The 17,368-nt window shown below is 40.7% G+C and overlaps 2 protein-coding genes across 2 annotated transcripts in view; one reads left to right on the forward strand and one right to left on the reverse strand.

The window, feature by feature from the left end:
* Positions 1 to 17,368, forward strand: part of LOC105382317 (R3H domain-containing protein 2) — an 80,177-nt gene that overhangs the window by 46,204 nt on the left and 16,605 nt on the right. Inside the window, exons 13-17 of the mRNA XM_048622090.1 lie at positions 1,520 to 1,652; positions 2,027 to 2,119; positions 6,707 to 6,827; positions 9,261 to 9,359; positions 9,841 to 9,944. Of these exons, the coding sequence (XP_048478047.1) occupies positions 1,520 to 1,652; positions 2,027 to 2,119; positions 6,707 to 6,827; positions 9,261 to 9,359; positions 9,841 to 9,944 (550 nt within the window). The remainder of the gene's footprint in view (positions 1 to 1,519; positions 1,653 to 2,026; positions 2,120 to 6,706; positions 6,828 to 9,260; positions 9,360 to 9,840; positions 9,945 to 17,368) is intronic.
* LOC119691476 lies at positions 13,861 to 15,483 on the reverse strand. Its single transcript, XM_048622189.1, has 2 exons — positions 14,559 to 15,483; positions 13,861 to 13,917 (listed from the first exon to the last, which is right to left on the reverse strand). The coding sequence occupies exons 1-2, from the start codon at positions 14,992 to 14,994 to the stop codon at positions 13,901 to 13,903; spliced, it is 453 nt and encodes a 150-aa protein (XP_048478146.1). The 5' UTR covers positions 14,995 to 15,483; the 3' UTR covers positions 13,861 to 13,900.

Consider the following 17,368-nt stretch of genomic DNA (forward strand, 5'->3'; position numbering starts at 1 on the left):
AAAACTTGAAGCTTGTGGGAAATATCTTTACGCACAAACCAAGTCTCGCACCCGTATAAGAGGACAGTTTTACGTTGGAGTTAAAGATCCTGATTTTGGTGTTACGGTTGATGTTCTTGGAACGCCAGAAGTTCTTCAGTTGTCCGAACACTGCTCGTGCCTTGTTGATTCTCGCCTCGACGTCAATATCCGTGCCTCCGTTGTGATCTATCATGCTACCGAGATAGCAGAATTTTTTTCCACTTGTTCTATGTTCTTGCCATTAATCTGAATGGGTTCTATGTCGTCTGTGTTTATTCGCATATCTTTGGTCTTATACACGTTGACACGCATTCCATATTCGGCAGATATTGTGACTAAGTCCAAGGTCTTTTGCTGTAGATCCTCCCGGCTTGCGGAGAGTAAGCATAGGTCGTCGGCATAATCAATGTCTTCGAGGTCACGGTTTGGGCGCCAAGGTATGCCTCTTTCCTTATCTTTAACCACTCTGCGCATCACTTCGTCTATTACGACAAGAAAGAGGAACGGTGACATAAGGCATCCCTGTTTAACTCCAGCAGATACATTTATAGCTTCAGACAGCTGTCCACGATGTATCACTCTGCACGTGGAGCCAACATACAAGTTTCGGACCAGATTTATAATTTTCCCTGGTACGCCCTTCTGTCGAAGTACTTTCCACATAGTATCCCATTGTATAGTGTCGAACGCTTTTTCAAAATCTACAAACAGAGCATAGACTTCGTTTTGCATCTCTCTGCATTGTTCAATCACTATACGCAAGACATTTATTTGGTCCGTACAGGAGCGGTTTACCCGGAAGCCTCCTTGTTCATCTCTGAATTTTGGTTCCATCACCGTCGCCATACGCTGTAGCAGGATTTTCGCTAGAATTTTGGAGCACATCGGCAGTAAGCTGATTCCCCGATAGTTGTTACAGTCTGACATGCTTCCCTTTTTCGGTACTTTGACAATGTATCCCTCTTTCCATTCCCTCGGTATTTCTTCTGACTCCCAGATTCTTTTAAGTAGGGGAAACAAAAGGTTACACGACATTGCTAGGTCGGCTTTTAGGACTTCTGGGGGGACGTTGTCATTACCAGGGGCTTTACCGTTTTTTAAGCTTATTATAGCTGCGCGAATTTCGGTGCAACTCGGGGGGCTGGTGTTGATGTCAAGGGGATGTTCAGAATGCTGGTCTACATAGTTGGAAGGAATCTCGCTAACTAAAAAGTGAAGCACCCAAAGTAAGTCAGTTTCATCGTTACGATGAGCCCGCCACACACATATTCACACTCAAAGTAAGTCAGTTTGCCGCCGCGCGCCAATCACGTCGCACCTACGCACCCACACACTCTCATGACGCCGACATTGTGGTGCTTCAGATTGCTTCCGCCTTTTTTTCTACTTCCATGCTAATAAAGTTTTTTTTGTGTTCCAAAGCGTTGTCAAATCTATCAAAGTTATACCTACTACGAAACACAACTCATTCCATATATTATTATTCTCCAATCCGCAGATCGATCCTCAAACGCGACGCGCAGTCGCTCGACTCGTCGCACGACAGCGGCGGCGCTTCCAACTGCCGCAGCAAGTCTCTAGAGCAGAGAGAGAGGGAGTACGAGCGAGCGAGACGCAGGATATTCAGCACCGTGAGTCAGAGCGAGATAGAGCATAGATCCAGTGACTGGTCGCTGGACTGGTCGCGCGATAGCAAAAATGCATTATAAGTTATAAAGTTATAAGGTATTAATCTTGTCGCTTCCTTCTACTAGCATCTGCGCCGGTTCACTTCGCTATATTCCACACTGAATTGATATTTTCACCAAATAAAAACAATTCAAATCAATTTTTCTGTTTTTCTGTGTCGCTAATGTATTTATCTTTTACAACTTCATCATGACAATTATTTCAATATATTACCTACTGTCACCCCTCCTGTAATACTAAGAAGATATTTATATTTATTTCATAAATTTTATTCAAATTGTCAACATAACTCAGGTCCAATTGTATATATTCTCAGGACAACTGCTCCCAAGACGAGTCGGCGTGGCCGTGGCTGGGCCCCGTCAAAGTGTTGACGCCTGAGGGCGGCGGGAGGAATAAACTGTTGAAAGTGAGTCTACTAATATACATGATGTTACAAAACCTTACGTGTGATTCGTTTCCTAAAATATCATTTTCGAAAACACCTGTTTCAAGTCATCAGTTTCCAAAACCAACAATGTAAAACAAGTTCAGCATGACACCTACTTACGGCTTAAGGGGATCCCTAAAGCTAAAATGCTAAAGTCGGCTTGATATACTTGATTAGATTGGAAAAACGGTGGCTTCTATCACATTGATAAAAATATATTTTGTAGCAGAGGGTATACTGAACATGTTAGTTGCTTATAAATTGGTGCAGGATTATAATAAGTATGTTAAAAAAAATTGCAAACACACCATGTCTTTTGCCATTTTTTGACTTATTATGAAAAAACCCTCGAAATCAGAGGGCCCATTTTCATGGAATCTTATATGTATGTGTAGGTAATTAAATTCTTAACAAAGTTACCTTAAAGAGTTGGATTTAATGGACCAGAAGTCAACTTTTTTTGCAAAAAACTAATAAATTCCGGTTTAAAAATGATGACACCGTGACAGATTTCAGATTTCTTCAGTCGTCGCCCTGGTGGCGGCCTGTTAGGAGCGATACCCACGCCATTTTATTTTTTATCAAATATTTCACAAAAACTGATTAAATCAACAAATTATGACTACAAGTATTATTATACATATGCATTTGCTATGGAAAGTTAATTTTCTAATCATTTTAGATGCAGAAAAGCCGAAAATTCTTAGAAAACATTTCGCCTTTTCGATTTGTTTACATTTTTTACTATAGAGTTACAGATGCATAGATAAAGGTAAACATTGCACATAATGACACTTATTAGATTCTCCGAATAAGAACTATACGGTCAATGCAGTATGCCAAAGCGCGAGCCTGTTTATATTCTGAGGGGTAATTTATTTTATTTTAACGGTTGTGTATGGTAGGTAAGCTACACAATATACAGGGTGTTGAAAAGTAAGTTCATAATTTGTTTTATTTGAAACCAAAAACCGTAGTTAATTAAAAAAATATATATTTTAAGATGTGGTAGTCTGTACACTACAGGTTGTTAAAAATAAGTAAGTATTTTTAAACATTGAAGATCTAAAATTTACATAATTTTTTAAATCTATTTAACAAGCTTTGCAAAAAAGCGGTTAAGTGCGACTGTATCTCGCCATGAAAAAAATGACATGTTTACTGTAGCTATGAATTTTATGCGTTACAAGTGGAATAAAATACCGCATAATATTATGTACAACTATGTAAGAGCCTAGTTTTTAAAAAAAAACTCATAAGAAAATATTAAATACACAGGTTTTTTAACCCCTGAAGGAAATAGAGGGGTGTTATAAGTTTAAAGTAAGGGCTGAATTTTTTTTTTAAATTAGGGTGATAGGTAATGTATATTTTTAATGATTTTTTCAAATAGATAAATGTTATACCATTTTTAAATTGCCATAAAATTACCTATAGTTATAGTTATAGAAAAGGGCAGGGCTACCAGTGCCCATTCGCCACTGCAACCTAAAAGATCTATAAATTATGACTCCCCATGCCGAGTCTCACTCTACAGGCCCAGGTCTTTTATAAACCTGATATTACCTATACAGGATGTTGCAAAAAGGGTATACTGTGCCGAAAGGGTTTGACTCAGGGGTTATTCTGAACAACTTTTGTTCTCCAAGTTTTGGAAATTCTCGAAAAATAAATTCGGTCTCTATAGTAAAAAGTCACGTGATCGAATAAGTTTCTATTTAAAAGGTTTTGTTACCTGAATTTTCAAAATTGTAGAAGAAAAGTGGATCAGAATGGCACCTAAATCCACTTTTGGCTATGCTTTATACCCTTTTTTTAATACCTTGTATAAAATATCGTCAGCGTCACCTTAGATCGTAATCATCGTAACTCCTCGTGACCAAATTTTAGAGGAGACAAAAATACTGTTTTATTTGTAGTTCTAGTTGGCATACTACCCACCTAAAGTTTTTTTTAACTAGCCTAAAAATGATTTGTTTAGACAGTCTATCTTCCTGTTCAACCGCAGCCTGAGTGCCAGTGACTCAATGACTGAAAGGAGGCCATTAGTGCTCCTAAATAAATAAAGCAGGCCTGTAGATTATCTTTCAGTGTACCGACACATCTGATTGCTGTAAGAGCCTGATAAGCTCTTCGAACGAGTCATACCTCTGTGGTGGTACGGTTTCGACCTTTCGGACAGTCAGTTTGGCATCCGAAATGCGGATTCGAATAGTGGGTACAATTCTTTGCGTTCGTTCACTGTCGGAGCAGGATAAGAACCACGGGCGAGTTGTTGCGCTGGCTGTTTGCTTAAAAATAGTAACCGCGTTCAACTCTATCCCCTAGAGGGCGAACCTTTAGGGCGGCTCTTGTATACCATCACTTGTCTTCTTATCTGCAGAAAATTGACAGAGGTCATACGTGTCTAACAAGTACATTAAGGATGCGAAAAGAGAGGGTTTGTTTTCACTGAAGAAGTTCAGTTGCGGAGTTCCACAGCGGTAGGTCTTGGACCCCTCTGCTGTGGAACTTGGCATACAACGCGGTCCTGCAAATCAAGCTCGCAAACGGCGTTAGCACAGTGCATTTTTCTAATGTCACACAGGTCGTGAGGTAGGCTGAGAGCCTCCTTCGGGGATGACATCCCAATGATTCATTACGAAAAAATTGCTGCAGCTGTGCTCGCCATGCAGTGCATGGGCTACTTCCGAATCTGGGGGGCTGTTGCAAAGGAGTCCGTTGCCTCTATACGGTACGGGTTCCGTGCGATCTATGATCCTTCCGGGAGCACCTGTCTTGTCAAGTCGAAGAGAATGGCTCGTATTCGACGCAACCTGCAGTACTGGTGGGATTGGTTGGAGGACAGGACAACAGGAAGCTGCAGCAGCCGTCATGCTGTGATTCGACGCATAGATGCAAAAAAAAGTTGAAAGTAACTTTATGTTAATAAAATATTAGATCTTAATTTAACAACATAACATTGCAAAAAAAAATTAACATTGTTGAGTATGTTATTGTAATTTACTAAAGTAGTAATAAAAACAAAGGCTTATTGCATAGTTTTCGTTCACGTTCGCCTACATCGCACGTTGTATATGAGAATAAAGGGTATAATTACTAAGTTTTCTTGTTTAAAAATCACGGTTTGGGGTTTAGAGGAAAACAAATGGTAAAATGCGGAATACAGTTTTTTTTTCGAATAAAGAGGAAAACATGTGAATTCAAAAAACGTTTCTATTGACACCAAAGAGTACTTTTCGCCGAGAAAAGTGGAGTTACAATGTTTGCGATCTAAAGTGATGATAGAACTAGAACTTATTTTTTCAGTTCACCTGCTGTTGAGTGAAATCGTAATTAGGTAAATGACTCCTTGACATGAAAATAACTTTTTTTTATAATCGTTATAACAAAACCGTTTTTTTTAATACAGCAATATTTGTAGGTGTACTTACAGTGAGCAAAAGAGCGCAGCAAGGTGTAAATTTTTTGGTTTTTAAGAAACAAAAATATTATTTCTATCATATCCCAAATACAAATAAGTACTTAAAAAAAAAAATACACACTCTCGCCTTGTACTAATGTACTCCCTTGCGGGGGTACTTACATGTTATTATTTTTCTGGTGACCTCCCCATATCCCTTTGCCAGCTACGTAACCTTTTGTGACACCCTGTATATGCAGAGTTCTGCAAACTACTGTTCTGCTTTTGAAACACCAAAAAAAAACAGGTCGTCAAACTAAAAGGTCACGTGACCAAAAAAAAATTATATGAAGAAGCGTTTTTTTCATGAATATAAAAAATTACGTAGGATAAAAGTTTTTCAGAGTGACGCCTGAGTAACGCCCTTTCGGCTAACTATACTTTTTTTATTACACGGGGGCAGAGTTTAATACAACACCCTGAACTATTAAACTCTGATAATATTTTCGCGATTTTTTTACATTCTGATTTCATTTCCTGGCTAAGAAATAACATCAATAACATGCTGCACACGTAGGTTTCGGCATAGTATTAAACCCTTTTTGCAACAACCTGTATAAATATCGGCACGGGTACGACTTTATATATAATTACCTAATTATTAAATATTAAAAATACTTTCAAATAAAAATAAATATTTTCGTATCACAAAACAATATCACTTACTTAGTATATTTTTAACAAAGTGGCATGTCTTCACTTTTATGTTTTCGAGTACTATGTTAAAATTTCATGTCATTGTCCGTAGAACGCCCCGCATACCTCAACCCCCCCTCACTAGATTTGACAGATTCTGATTTTCTTCCAGCTTTAGTGACAGCCTTAAAGTAGTTATACCATTATTCTAACCACCTGTAAATTGATGACTAAAGTGCCAAGAGACCTGGGTTCGACTCCCGGCCAGCAAAGATATTTGTTAACCACTGATAGTGCTGCTCCTTTTTGCGTATAAAACCCGCACACAGTGTATGTATGTGTCGTAAAATTATTTTATGAATCAAATTTTCTCTAAAGAACTACGGAATTTGCTACAAAAATATTCCAGATTCCAGATAGCTATTGGAGGTTATCATTAAACTAACACACATTGCCTTCCCACCCAGGTGCAGTCGCTAGAGTCCAGCAACGCCCCACAGTCCTGGAGGAAGCCTCAAGTGTCTAAGAGCCACAGCTTCGGAGGATATGATGACCAGCGCCCGCAGCCGCGACTGCTTAGTCGACAAGGTATGGGTTATGGGTGGACTGATTTGGATGGAACATAGCACACAGATCTAAAATGCAAAGCGCAAGACGTATTTGAAACGCGCGGACTTCGAACGTATCACGTAGAACTCCCAGTAGCAATGTCAGTCTAAGAGGGGTCAGGTTTCTGTGCAGGCGACTACATTGTACATCTAGTTATAACTGGAAGCCTCAAGTGTCTAAGAGCCACAGCTTCGGAGGTTATGATGACCAGCTCCCGCAGCCGAGACTGCTTAGCCGACAAGGTATGGATGAGTCAGTTTTGATAAAACACAGCACACAGATCTAAAAGGCATAGCAAACGACGTATTTCGTAGCGTTTTAGCGTTGCGAGAAAGTTTACGTTTTCTTCTGTCATCTGCATACTTAAATTATCTGTCAAAAGTTTAATAATAGATTCCGTTGGAGGCATCATTTTGTATGCGAAAAATATTAATCTTTACAGTTTTCGACAAACTATCAAAGCTGTACCAGAAGTAGGTACTGCTCCTATGTACACGCGTTTGTATCGATTCATATCATATAATCAATGATCACCAATGATCAATCGATATCATCAATGCAAACGCAACAGTCGCTAGAGTCCAGCAACGCCCCTCAGTCCTGGCGGAAGCCCCAAGTGTCTAAGAGCCACAGCTTCGGAGGGTACGACGACCAGCGCCCGCAGCCGCGACTGCTTAGTCGACAAGGTATGAATGAGTCAGTTTTGATGAAACATAGCCCACCGCTCTAAAAGGCATAGCAAACGACGAGCGCACACACATAGATACAGTGATACTCTAGCCTCTTAGTAAGGTTTTGCCATTTACGAAAACGAAAAAAGTTTTCTTCTGTTATATGCAGTATCTACACACTTGCATTAAGTATCTCAAAGTCAAAAGTTTCATAATAGTTTCCGTTAGAGGCGCCACTTTCTATGCGAGAACACTTAATCTTATACAGTTTTCGACAAATTATCAAACGCCCCTCAGTCGTGGAGGAAGCCTCAAGTGTCTAAGAGCCACAGCTTCGGAGGGTACGACGACCAGCGCCCGCAGCCGAGACTGCTTAGCCGACAAGGTATGTCGGATGAACCGATTTGTATGGAACATAGCACACAGTTCTGAAAGGCAAAGCAAACGACGTATTTCTAACGCGCAAACCACGAGCACCATCTAGGTTTTAATGCAACGCAACCTGGTAATCTATTAAGCACACTGGGATCATATTATAATCATCATCAGCACAACCCAAACACATCACGTCCTCACAGCCGGGGCACGGGCCTCCTTAAAGGGAAGGGTTCTAACCACGTGGTGTACTAGGCTAAGTGCCAATTTCTCCATAGTCGGTTAGAGCATAACCAGGGAGTAGTGGTTGACTTTTGACACATTTGTCATGAATTTTATATGGAGATGACGTTTAATTGATGAATGATAACTGGTCGGTTAGATAACCGACTATGGCGAAATTGGCACTTAGCCTAGTACACCACGTGGTTATTATACGTCGGGCCTAGTACACCACATGGGTAAACGCATAAATACGCGATACTTTGTACCTATGTACACACGTTTGTATCATCAAACGCAACAGTCTCTAGAGTCCAGCAACGCCCCCCGGTCCTGGAGGAAACCTCAAGTGTCTAAGAGCCACAGCTTCGGAGGCTACGACGACCAGCGACCGCAGCCGAGACTGCTTAGTCGACAAGGTATGCGTTATGGATCAGTCGTTTTTGATGAAGCATAGCACAAAACGAAGGTATTTGAAACGCGCAGACTGTTAACGTATCGTTCGTTTGCTATGCCTCTTAGAAAAGCTGAATGGATGTTGATAAAACATGTGTAGGAAATGTAGGAATGAACACCATCTGTCAAGTTGAAAGCCTATACAGGGATTTTAATGGATGTTATACCTATATCAAAACGGACGGACGCTAACTTTGTGATAAGTCGTGGGGAAGCCTCAAGTGTCTAAGAGCCACAGCTTCGGAGGGTACGACGACCAGCGACCGCAGCCGAGACTGCTTAGTCGACAAGGTATGGATGAGTCAGTTTTGATAAAACATAGCCCATTTCTAAAAGGCATAGCAAATGACGTATTTGAAACACGCAAACTACGGACGTACCGGACATATTTTTTGCCTCCTTGAACGGCTGAACGGGTTTTTGATAAAACATGTGCAGGAAACGTGGGAATAAAGATCATCGGTCAAGTTGAAAGCATTCGTAATAAAAATAGGGCACTGTGTCTTATTGGAAATCAGAAATTAACTTAAAATATTTTCATATAATGGAATTAGAAATAGATAGAATGTGACGCGACGTTATTTTTTAAGTATTTCTACCTTCACCTTGATATCCTTAATTTCAAAACTGTATTTCAACCACCGGAAAATACCATCTACAGCTGCAATAACAAAGCCTATTCTTACAGGAGACCTGGCGTCGAGCAGCTGGCGTCTGTCTCCGTCCAGCTCCGGATACAAGACGCTCAGTCTGAGGAGCACCGATTCAGTTACGCCGTCGCCTACTGGTGTGTATTTACTTGCTTATACACGGTGTTGGAAAAGTGGTTAAGCCATGTAGGGACTTAAGCTGACATAAATTGGCAACGATCTAGGGCTAAAGGCTAGGAAGAAAAAGACTTTTTAGTACAGCAATAGCAAATTTTAATTCATGAGTTTCTAATAGTCATATATTTTCGGCGTATTATACTACTTTGGCCACAGAATTATACTGCGATTGCAAATACAACTGTCTCACCTTTTTCAAAAGTATATTAATTAAAGTTATTATTTAGTTTAAATGAGAAAAGCACCAAATTACTCCTAAGCGGAAAAGTCTAGCAACAGTACTTTTAACAGACCATCAGCATATTAACAACTAAAAACGATATTATTTTGTTTAAATTTAAAAATACATTTTTGAAAAAAATTGGGTCGTTAGGTTAATTTGTGAGTGGAACTTTTTCTTTTCCCGTGAGAGTATTAACACAGTTAACATTATCATCTTAGGCGGAGTGAGTCCCGAGCCGACCACGCAGGCGCCGGGCGCTTTGCTGTGGGCCTTCACTGATTTGTCCTGCGTGCCGAAAGGAGCACTCATTATACATCCACAGGTACATAACTTAATATATAACAAGGTATCATCATCACGACCCATTACGTCCCCACTGCTGGTGAACGGGTCTCCTTCCAATGAAGGAAGGGTTTAGGCCTAGTCCACCACGCTGGCCAAGTGCGGGTTGGTGGACCCCATCACAAGCAAGCTTGTGCTGAGAGAGTTGTCGGGTAAGTGGGCAACCCGACTGTCAGATGTTTTCAAACCGCCCGAAGGCCTCTGACTAGGCTTAACGACTGCTGCCGAAGCAGCAACCGGGACCCACGGCTTAACGTGCCGTCCGAAGCACGGAAGCGTCCAGAAAAGCACCACTTAAAATTGGTCACCCATCCAATGGCTGACCGTGTCAGTTGTTGCTTAACCTTGTATGTTGCGTGGACTGTAGGTTTGGCTGGCTGGTCTTCTTCATTAAAACCAAAGTTTCACAGTGAGACAGTATTTTATTTATCACAACACAAGAGCACCGTACAGCAGTTATATTGTAACAGTAGGTATAGGATACGGAAGTAACCATAAACAATAAATTAAAAATATACCTGTGTTGCCATCAACATATTGCCGCCCAAGAAAGAGCAAACGATAAATTAACTCAAGAGATAACATTTGTATGACCAAATAAAGTGCAATCATGCTTAAACACTTATACCTAACATACTTTACATAGTATTTACTTAGGCATTTTTTGTACATTAGATATTATGACAACTCTAACTTGAAAGATACCTATCGAACAACAAGTTATGAAAATAAAGTTTATATAAACAAAGCTGACCGTTTTTAATTTATGTATCTACCTAACCAACATATTTTATGAATACCTACTATAACCATATAGTAGGTATATACTTTAATTTAACAAAATATTATTTAACAGCATCTTCTCAATCAAGTATGTAAGTATATAACAGCATTTTACTAAATCTTAATCAGTAGTAAAACTTTATATAAGGTAAGCACACATTTAACTATAGTAACGTTTATCTAGCAATTAAGGTTGTAATTTCTTTACATTATACAAAACAACTTAACTAATTTTTAACTATAAGTACCTATTCATAACAACAATAGACATAGTCTTAGTAGTATCAATGACATACAATGAAACAATCTTAAATCTATAAAAAATACCTATTTATAATCATTTTTCAATAGGTAAAACGCTTATGCTCTGCAATGACCTAGTATACAGTTTACCATCAGCTGTTTTTAACTGAAAGGCTCTGACCTTGCCATCACTTCCAGGGAATACTTTCACGACCCGTGCCATGGGCCACACCAAAGGTGGAGAATTGGGCTCTCTCATAAGAACTAGTGAACCTTCAGTTACATTAGGCATAGATTGACACCACTTACTTCTATTTTGCAAAGTATTTAAATAGTACTTATACCAAGCCTTCCAAAACCTTTGTTGCAACTGTGTACATTGTTGCCAGAAGCTTAGCCTATTGTTCCTAGTTTCAGAATTATCTACCTCGGGATACATAGTTAGAGACATGCCTATAAGGAAATGCCCCGGAGTCAGGTAGCAGTAATCATTTATATCCTCAGAGAGGGGCAAAATAGGGCGTGAATTTAGCACAGCCTCTATCTGACATAATACAGTGTTTAACTGTTCATAAGTTAATGAAGCATCTAACACAATGCGCTTTAAATGATATTTCATGCTTTTCACAGCGGCTTCTGCAAGCCCAGCGAACACCGGTGCATAGCTAGGTGTGAAGTGAAACTTTATGCCTTCTTTGGCAGTATATGCTTGCACAAGTCCCTGATGATCAGCAGAACTATTAAGTTTGTACAGTTCCACCAGCTGGTTCCTTGCTCCTCGAAAACAACCACCATTATCACAGAATACCTCGCTGGGCAGGCCTCGTCTACTTGAAAATCGTTTAAAGGCTGCAAGGAACGCCTCAGTAGTGAGATCAGAGGTCAATTCCAAATGAATTGCCTTCGTGACAAAACACACGAATATACATACATAACCTTTGCTAATAATAGCTTTTCTAACACGAGAATTTTTTACTTTGACAGGCCCAGCGAAGTCAATGCCTATTTTCTGGAATGGTCTGCATGGTGTGACTCGCTGAGGAGGCAAGGATCCCATTAGCTGCTTCGCTGCACAAGCTTTGAGCCTAAAACAAATCAAACATTTATGAGTTACCTTTTTTACTTGTCGCATTCCATTTATTAACCAATATTTTTGATTTAAGTTAGCAAGAAGCGATTTAGGCCCGGCATGTAATAACCTTTTATGCTCACTTTGTATAATAAGTTCAGTTATTCGTGATTTTTGAGCTAAGATGATAGGATGTTTTTGTGATAGCGGTATGTCCGAGTTATCAAGTCGCCCCCCTACTCTGATCAAGCCGTCTTTATCTAAGAAAGGATGTAGAGATTTCAAGGGTCCTCGCACGCAGTTGCCCTTTCGCAATGAGTTTATTTCATCACAGAAATAAATAGATTGCTCATGCTTTATTATTAAATGCAACGCATGTTGTAACTCATCAGGAGTTAGTGTTTTATCATGAATTTTTGTACCGCTCTTTAAGTTATTATAAAACCTAAGGATATAAGCTATCACCCTAGTCATTTTATCTATATCTGAATATTTATTTAAAATTTCTGATAATATGTCCTGTTCGATACCTGTAGTAAGTACCACTTTAGCAGGCAGTGGTGTGATCTTGGATTTCTTCATCTCTGGCAAACTGACAGGCAGATCTAAGTCTTTACTTTCAAATTTGTACTCTGATTGCAGGAACTCTGGCCCCTCCCACCAGAGGGCGCTGTTCGGAAGCTCCTGAGGACTTATACCTCGACTTATGAGATCAGCAGGGTTAGCTGTGGATGGCACATATAGCCAGGGCCACTTATTAGTTTTCTGCTGTATTACCCCTACTCTGTTCGATACATAAGCTTGTAGTTTAGTTGTTTCAGTTTGAATCCAAGCCAAAGTTATTTTAGAATCAGTGAATAAGTACACATCATCAATTTTTACATTTTCTTGCAAAGTGTTATACACTCGCTCCATTAAAGTGGACAAAAGCAAGGCAGCATTTAGCTCTAACCTAGGTATGGTTAGGGGGTTCGCGCGTGGGTTAACTCGCGACTTTGAACAGAGTAGGTATAATTTAGCCTTACCTGTTTTGTCGACCACACGATGATAAATGCAGCACCCGTATCCCGTCGTACTAGACGCATCAGCAAAACCTATTAGTTGCTCAGTTACTGCTGTGTTCGTTGGAATGTACCTATTTATATTGATAGGCTGCATAGCTGCTAGACTCCTAACAAATTGAAGGCACTCATCAGCTAGCTCAGCTGGAATACGTTCATCCCAAGCAGTATTATTAGACCAAATCCTTGATATTATACTTTTAGCTTTTATAACTATTGGACCCGCAAAACCTAAGGGATCATAGAATTTAGATATGTAGCTAAGCACTTCCCTCTTCGTTATGACCTCCTCATTGAAAGGCACTGGGCTGTTTATTATAAAACAGTCCTTCTGTACATCAAGATTAAGCCCCAAAGCCTTCATACTATAGTTACCTTTCTGAAGTTCAAGCTGACTAAATTGCTGCTCAGCCTCGGGTATGTCAGCCAATATAGAGGGTGTGTTAGAAGCCCATTTATGCAAACTAAAGCTCCCATAACTTAACATTTCACACAACTGCCGTTTTGCTTCAATTAATTGGTTTAAATCCGAACATTAATATATAATGTCATCGACATACGTACAATTTTTTATTATAAACGATGCTAGAGGCAGGTCATGCTCGTGGGTTTTTGCAAGCTCAAATAAACAGCGCGTCGCTAAATAGCTTGAAGATTTCATACCATAACTGACGGTATCAAGACGAATACACCTTATAGCCTGACTAGGGTTATCGCGCCACAGAATGTTCTGAAGTGAAGTGTGCTCCGGGTTTGGTTGAAGGCGAGCATTGGGCCTCCTCAAGCTGCAGCAACACCTGGAAAAATACACCAGCACCAATTAGCATGTTAATCTCGGATGGCTGATTGAATGACGGGTCGGCCAAGGTGATACCAGCGGGGATGTTCAAGTTTTTTAAGTCTACTGGTGACTGTGGTAATTTGCATGTGATCTTTTCCACTACATGACAGTCCACCAGGGTACTGAAGTTAGTTGTCAATGAATGAACTTGCAATGGTAAACAATAGCTGACTTTATTATTGCTCCCAGTCACTCCGATGAGGTTTAGATTGTTTTGCTCGGGTGTAAAGCCCAAGACCTCAACGGCTCTTGCTGTAATGAGTGACACCTGTGAACCGGAGTCAAGGATACATTTTATATGAACTTCCTGTCCATTTTTCGCAAATACTTTGACCCGTGCTGTTGGGATTAATATATCAGTTGCAGAGTCTCTAGAAAGGAGAACTACTGATCCTGGGCCACTTTCTTCGTCGAGGTGGAGCAGTGTGTTGTGATTTTTTTTGCATTGCCCACACCTAAAGTGGAATTTACATTTGCCAGGATGTATATTTAAACATGTGTTACATAGGTTATTTTTTCTTGCAAAAGACACTCTGTCTTGGGTAGATAGTAATTTAAATTTTGGGCAAGTATATAATTTGTGATTGGTACACTTACAGTATAAGCACTCCATTGTAGAATTGGTTGTTGTTGCCAGAGTAACCTTACTCTTTGTTAAGCTTGCCGGCTGCCGTTTCCCAGATGTGGCTGTCTCGCTGTGATCGGTGTTCTCCAAAGCAAGAGCTCGCCTCTCCAGATAGGAGAGGAAATCTTGAACTGTTGGGTCATTCTCCAGGTTTCTCTCCAGCTGATATGACCTCCAGCTGTATGTGTCTAACTTACGCTGCAGAATACCCAGTAAAAACGGGTCTTTGTCATCGACATTCACCTGTAGATTGGTGAGAGCGCTCATAGTCTGGTTCACTACTGAAACAAAAGTCCTTAAATCGTTAGCGCCTGCATACTTGGGCAACTTTTCCAAGTCTAACAGGGTGTTAACATGCTCGTTTACTATCTGATATTTGTTGTAAAACCTTTTGCTTAACAACTGCATGGCTTCCTCGTAACTCGCTGAGTTGAGTGGTAAATTTTTTACTAAGTCGAAGGGCTCACCCTGAAGGTAAGATCGCAGGTAGTATAATTTCTGTACATTGTCTAGGGATTTGTCATTATGAATGACTGACTTGAAAATCTCAATGAACGTTACGTATTCCGAGTATTTACCTGAAAAACTTGGAATGTTTATACTTGGTAACTTTGTCCTACTAGAAATGCCACTGGTACCTGACTCCGGGGTTTCACTAGCACTACTATGCGACTTAATGCTTTGGTTTAACACAGTTAAACAATGGAAGTATTTATCCTCGACTTCACCAACATCCTCAGTGTCTGACAAGTCTAATGCCAAAATATCCTTATTAAGCTGATCATAATCAGCAAACGTGGTTGTCAACCTATCTCTTTTTGTAATGAGAGTTTCCACTTCACTTGACTTAAAATTTTCGCTATTTACAAATGAAAACAATCGCGTTACAATACCTTTTGCATATCCTCTCTGGGCCTTTAGAGCTTTTAGTTGTTCCTCCATTATGATTGTTGGGGCTTAGGGCTGCGTTCATAGGCTCTCCAGTTGGTGGTTGTGGAAATGATGTAGGCGACAACTTTCTTGCGTGTAGACTTTGATTTTATTAATTATTTACAATGTTTTAAATATACAGTGGCAGTTAGGTGAGAGGCGAATTCGAATGTGTGAGTGTTAGTTGCGCGTGTGGGGTTCTACAGGCTTCTTCAATGACGTAGGCGGGACATCGTGTTGGCGTCTTCTTATTGGTCCCCGTGAATATGTCGTGATGAAGGCTGGCTCTGATTGGCTGTTCATGACGTGATATTCCGAGAGTGGCGCCATCTAGTGCTCAGTGCGTGTATTAGCTGCTCTGCTTATCAGCTAGCGTACTAGTGTGCCGTAACATACTCCCGGCCTTGGAACCGTCAGGTTTCAACAGGAACAGTCGTCCACAGGAAGCGGGCATATTTTGGAGAATGCCCTGCGTGTAGTCCCATTGGCGGTTCTGATATCGGCCACTCTTGATATGCCATCTCTGCCCGGGTAGACTCGTGTGATGCGACCCAGGCTCCACTTCAGTGGTGGTAGATTGTCATCTTTGATGAGAACCATGGTGTGCTCCTTCAAGTCCTCACTGCTCGTCCTCCACTTGATCCTCTGCTGCAGCTCCGAGACGTACTCCTTGGACCACCTGGCCCAGAAGTGCTGGCGGATCTGCTCGACTCTCTGGTAGCGTGTGAGGCGCAGCATCGGCTTGTCTCGCAGGTCGGCCGTGGCAGGTGCTGTAAGTGGACGGCCAACCAGGAAATGGGCAGGAGTTAGAGGAAGGAAGTCGTTGGGGTCAGAGGACAATGGAGTTAATGGGCGAGAGTTTAGTATGGCTTCAACTTGTGTCAAAGCTGTCGTGAATTCTTCAAAAGTTAAATGCGCGTTACCTACCACTCGTCGCAAGTGGTGCTTACAACTTTTGACTCCACGTTCCCACAAGCCCCCAAAATGACTAGCGTACGGAGGTATAGTGTGAAATTTTATACTTTGAGAAGTTGCGTAATCTTTTATTTCGTCGGAACAGTTCTTAAGGAACTTAGAAAGTTCATTATTAGCGCCTACAAAGTTTTTTCCATTATCAGAAAATATTTCTGCAGGTTTATTTCTACGACTAATAAATCGCTTCAGAACTAATATGTAAGCCTCTGATGATAAGTCTGAAGCGAGCTCCAAATGCACTGCGCGTGTTACAAAGCATACAAATATGCATATGTATGCCTTTACCGTGATAGCACCCCTACCTTTACGGTTCAATATGAGCACAGGACCAGCGTAGCCCACAGCGTTCGAATGGAAACCCAGGTTGTAACCTTTGCGCGGGTAAGTTACCCATGATAGGTTGTAGTGTCTGGGCGCGCAGGCGGGCGCACGTGACGCAGGCGTGCACGACGCGGCGCGCGAGCGAGCGGCCGGCGACCGGCCACCACGCCTCCCTCACGGTGTACAACAGAAGCTGCGGAGCTGCGTGCATCAGTTGTTTATGTTGATGTCTAAACAATAACAGCGTGAAATAATGTTTAGATGATAATAAGGCAGGATGCTTTTTATTAAAACTAAAATCTAAGGAGTTCTGTATGCGACCTCCCACACGAATAATTTGTTTATCATCTAAAAATAAATTCAGTTTCGATAAACAATTTGATTTAGATACTGACAGACCATTTTTATTGAATAAGTCGGAGAATGATTCCCTTTGTGCTAATTTTGTCAGTGTTGTGAGCGATTCATTAAGTTCGTCAACTGATAACGGGCCTATTCTTTTGATTTTGTTGCGCGCGTTATAAATAAACCTTAAGGCGTAGGCACCCGCTCGTTG

The sequence above is a fragment of the Plutella xylostella genome, chromosome 2, assembly GCF_932276165.1.
Source record: "Plutella xylostella chromosome 2, ilPluXylo3.1, whole genome shotgun sequence".
In the NCBI taxonomy this organism is placed as follows: Eukaryota; Metazoa; Arthropoda; class Insecta; order Lepidoptera; family Plutellidae; genus Plutella; species Plutella xylostella.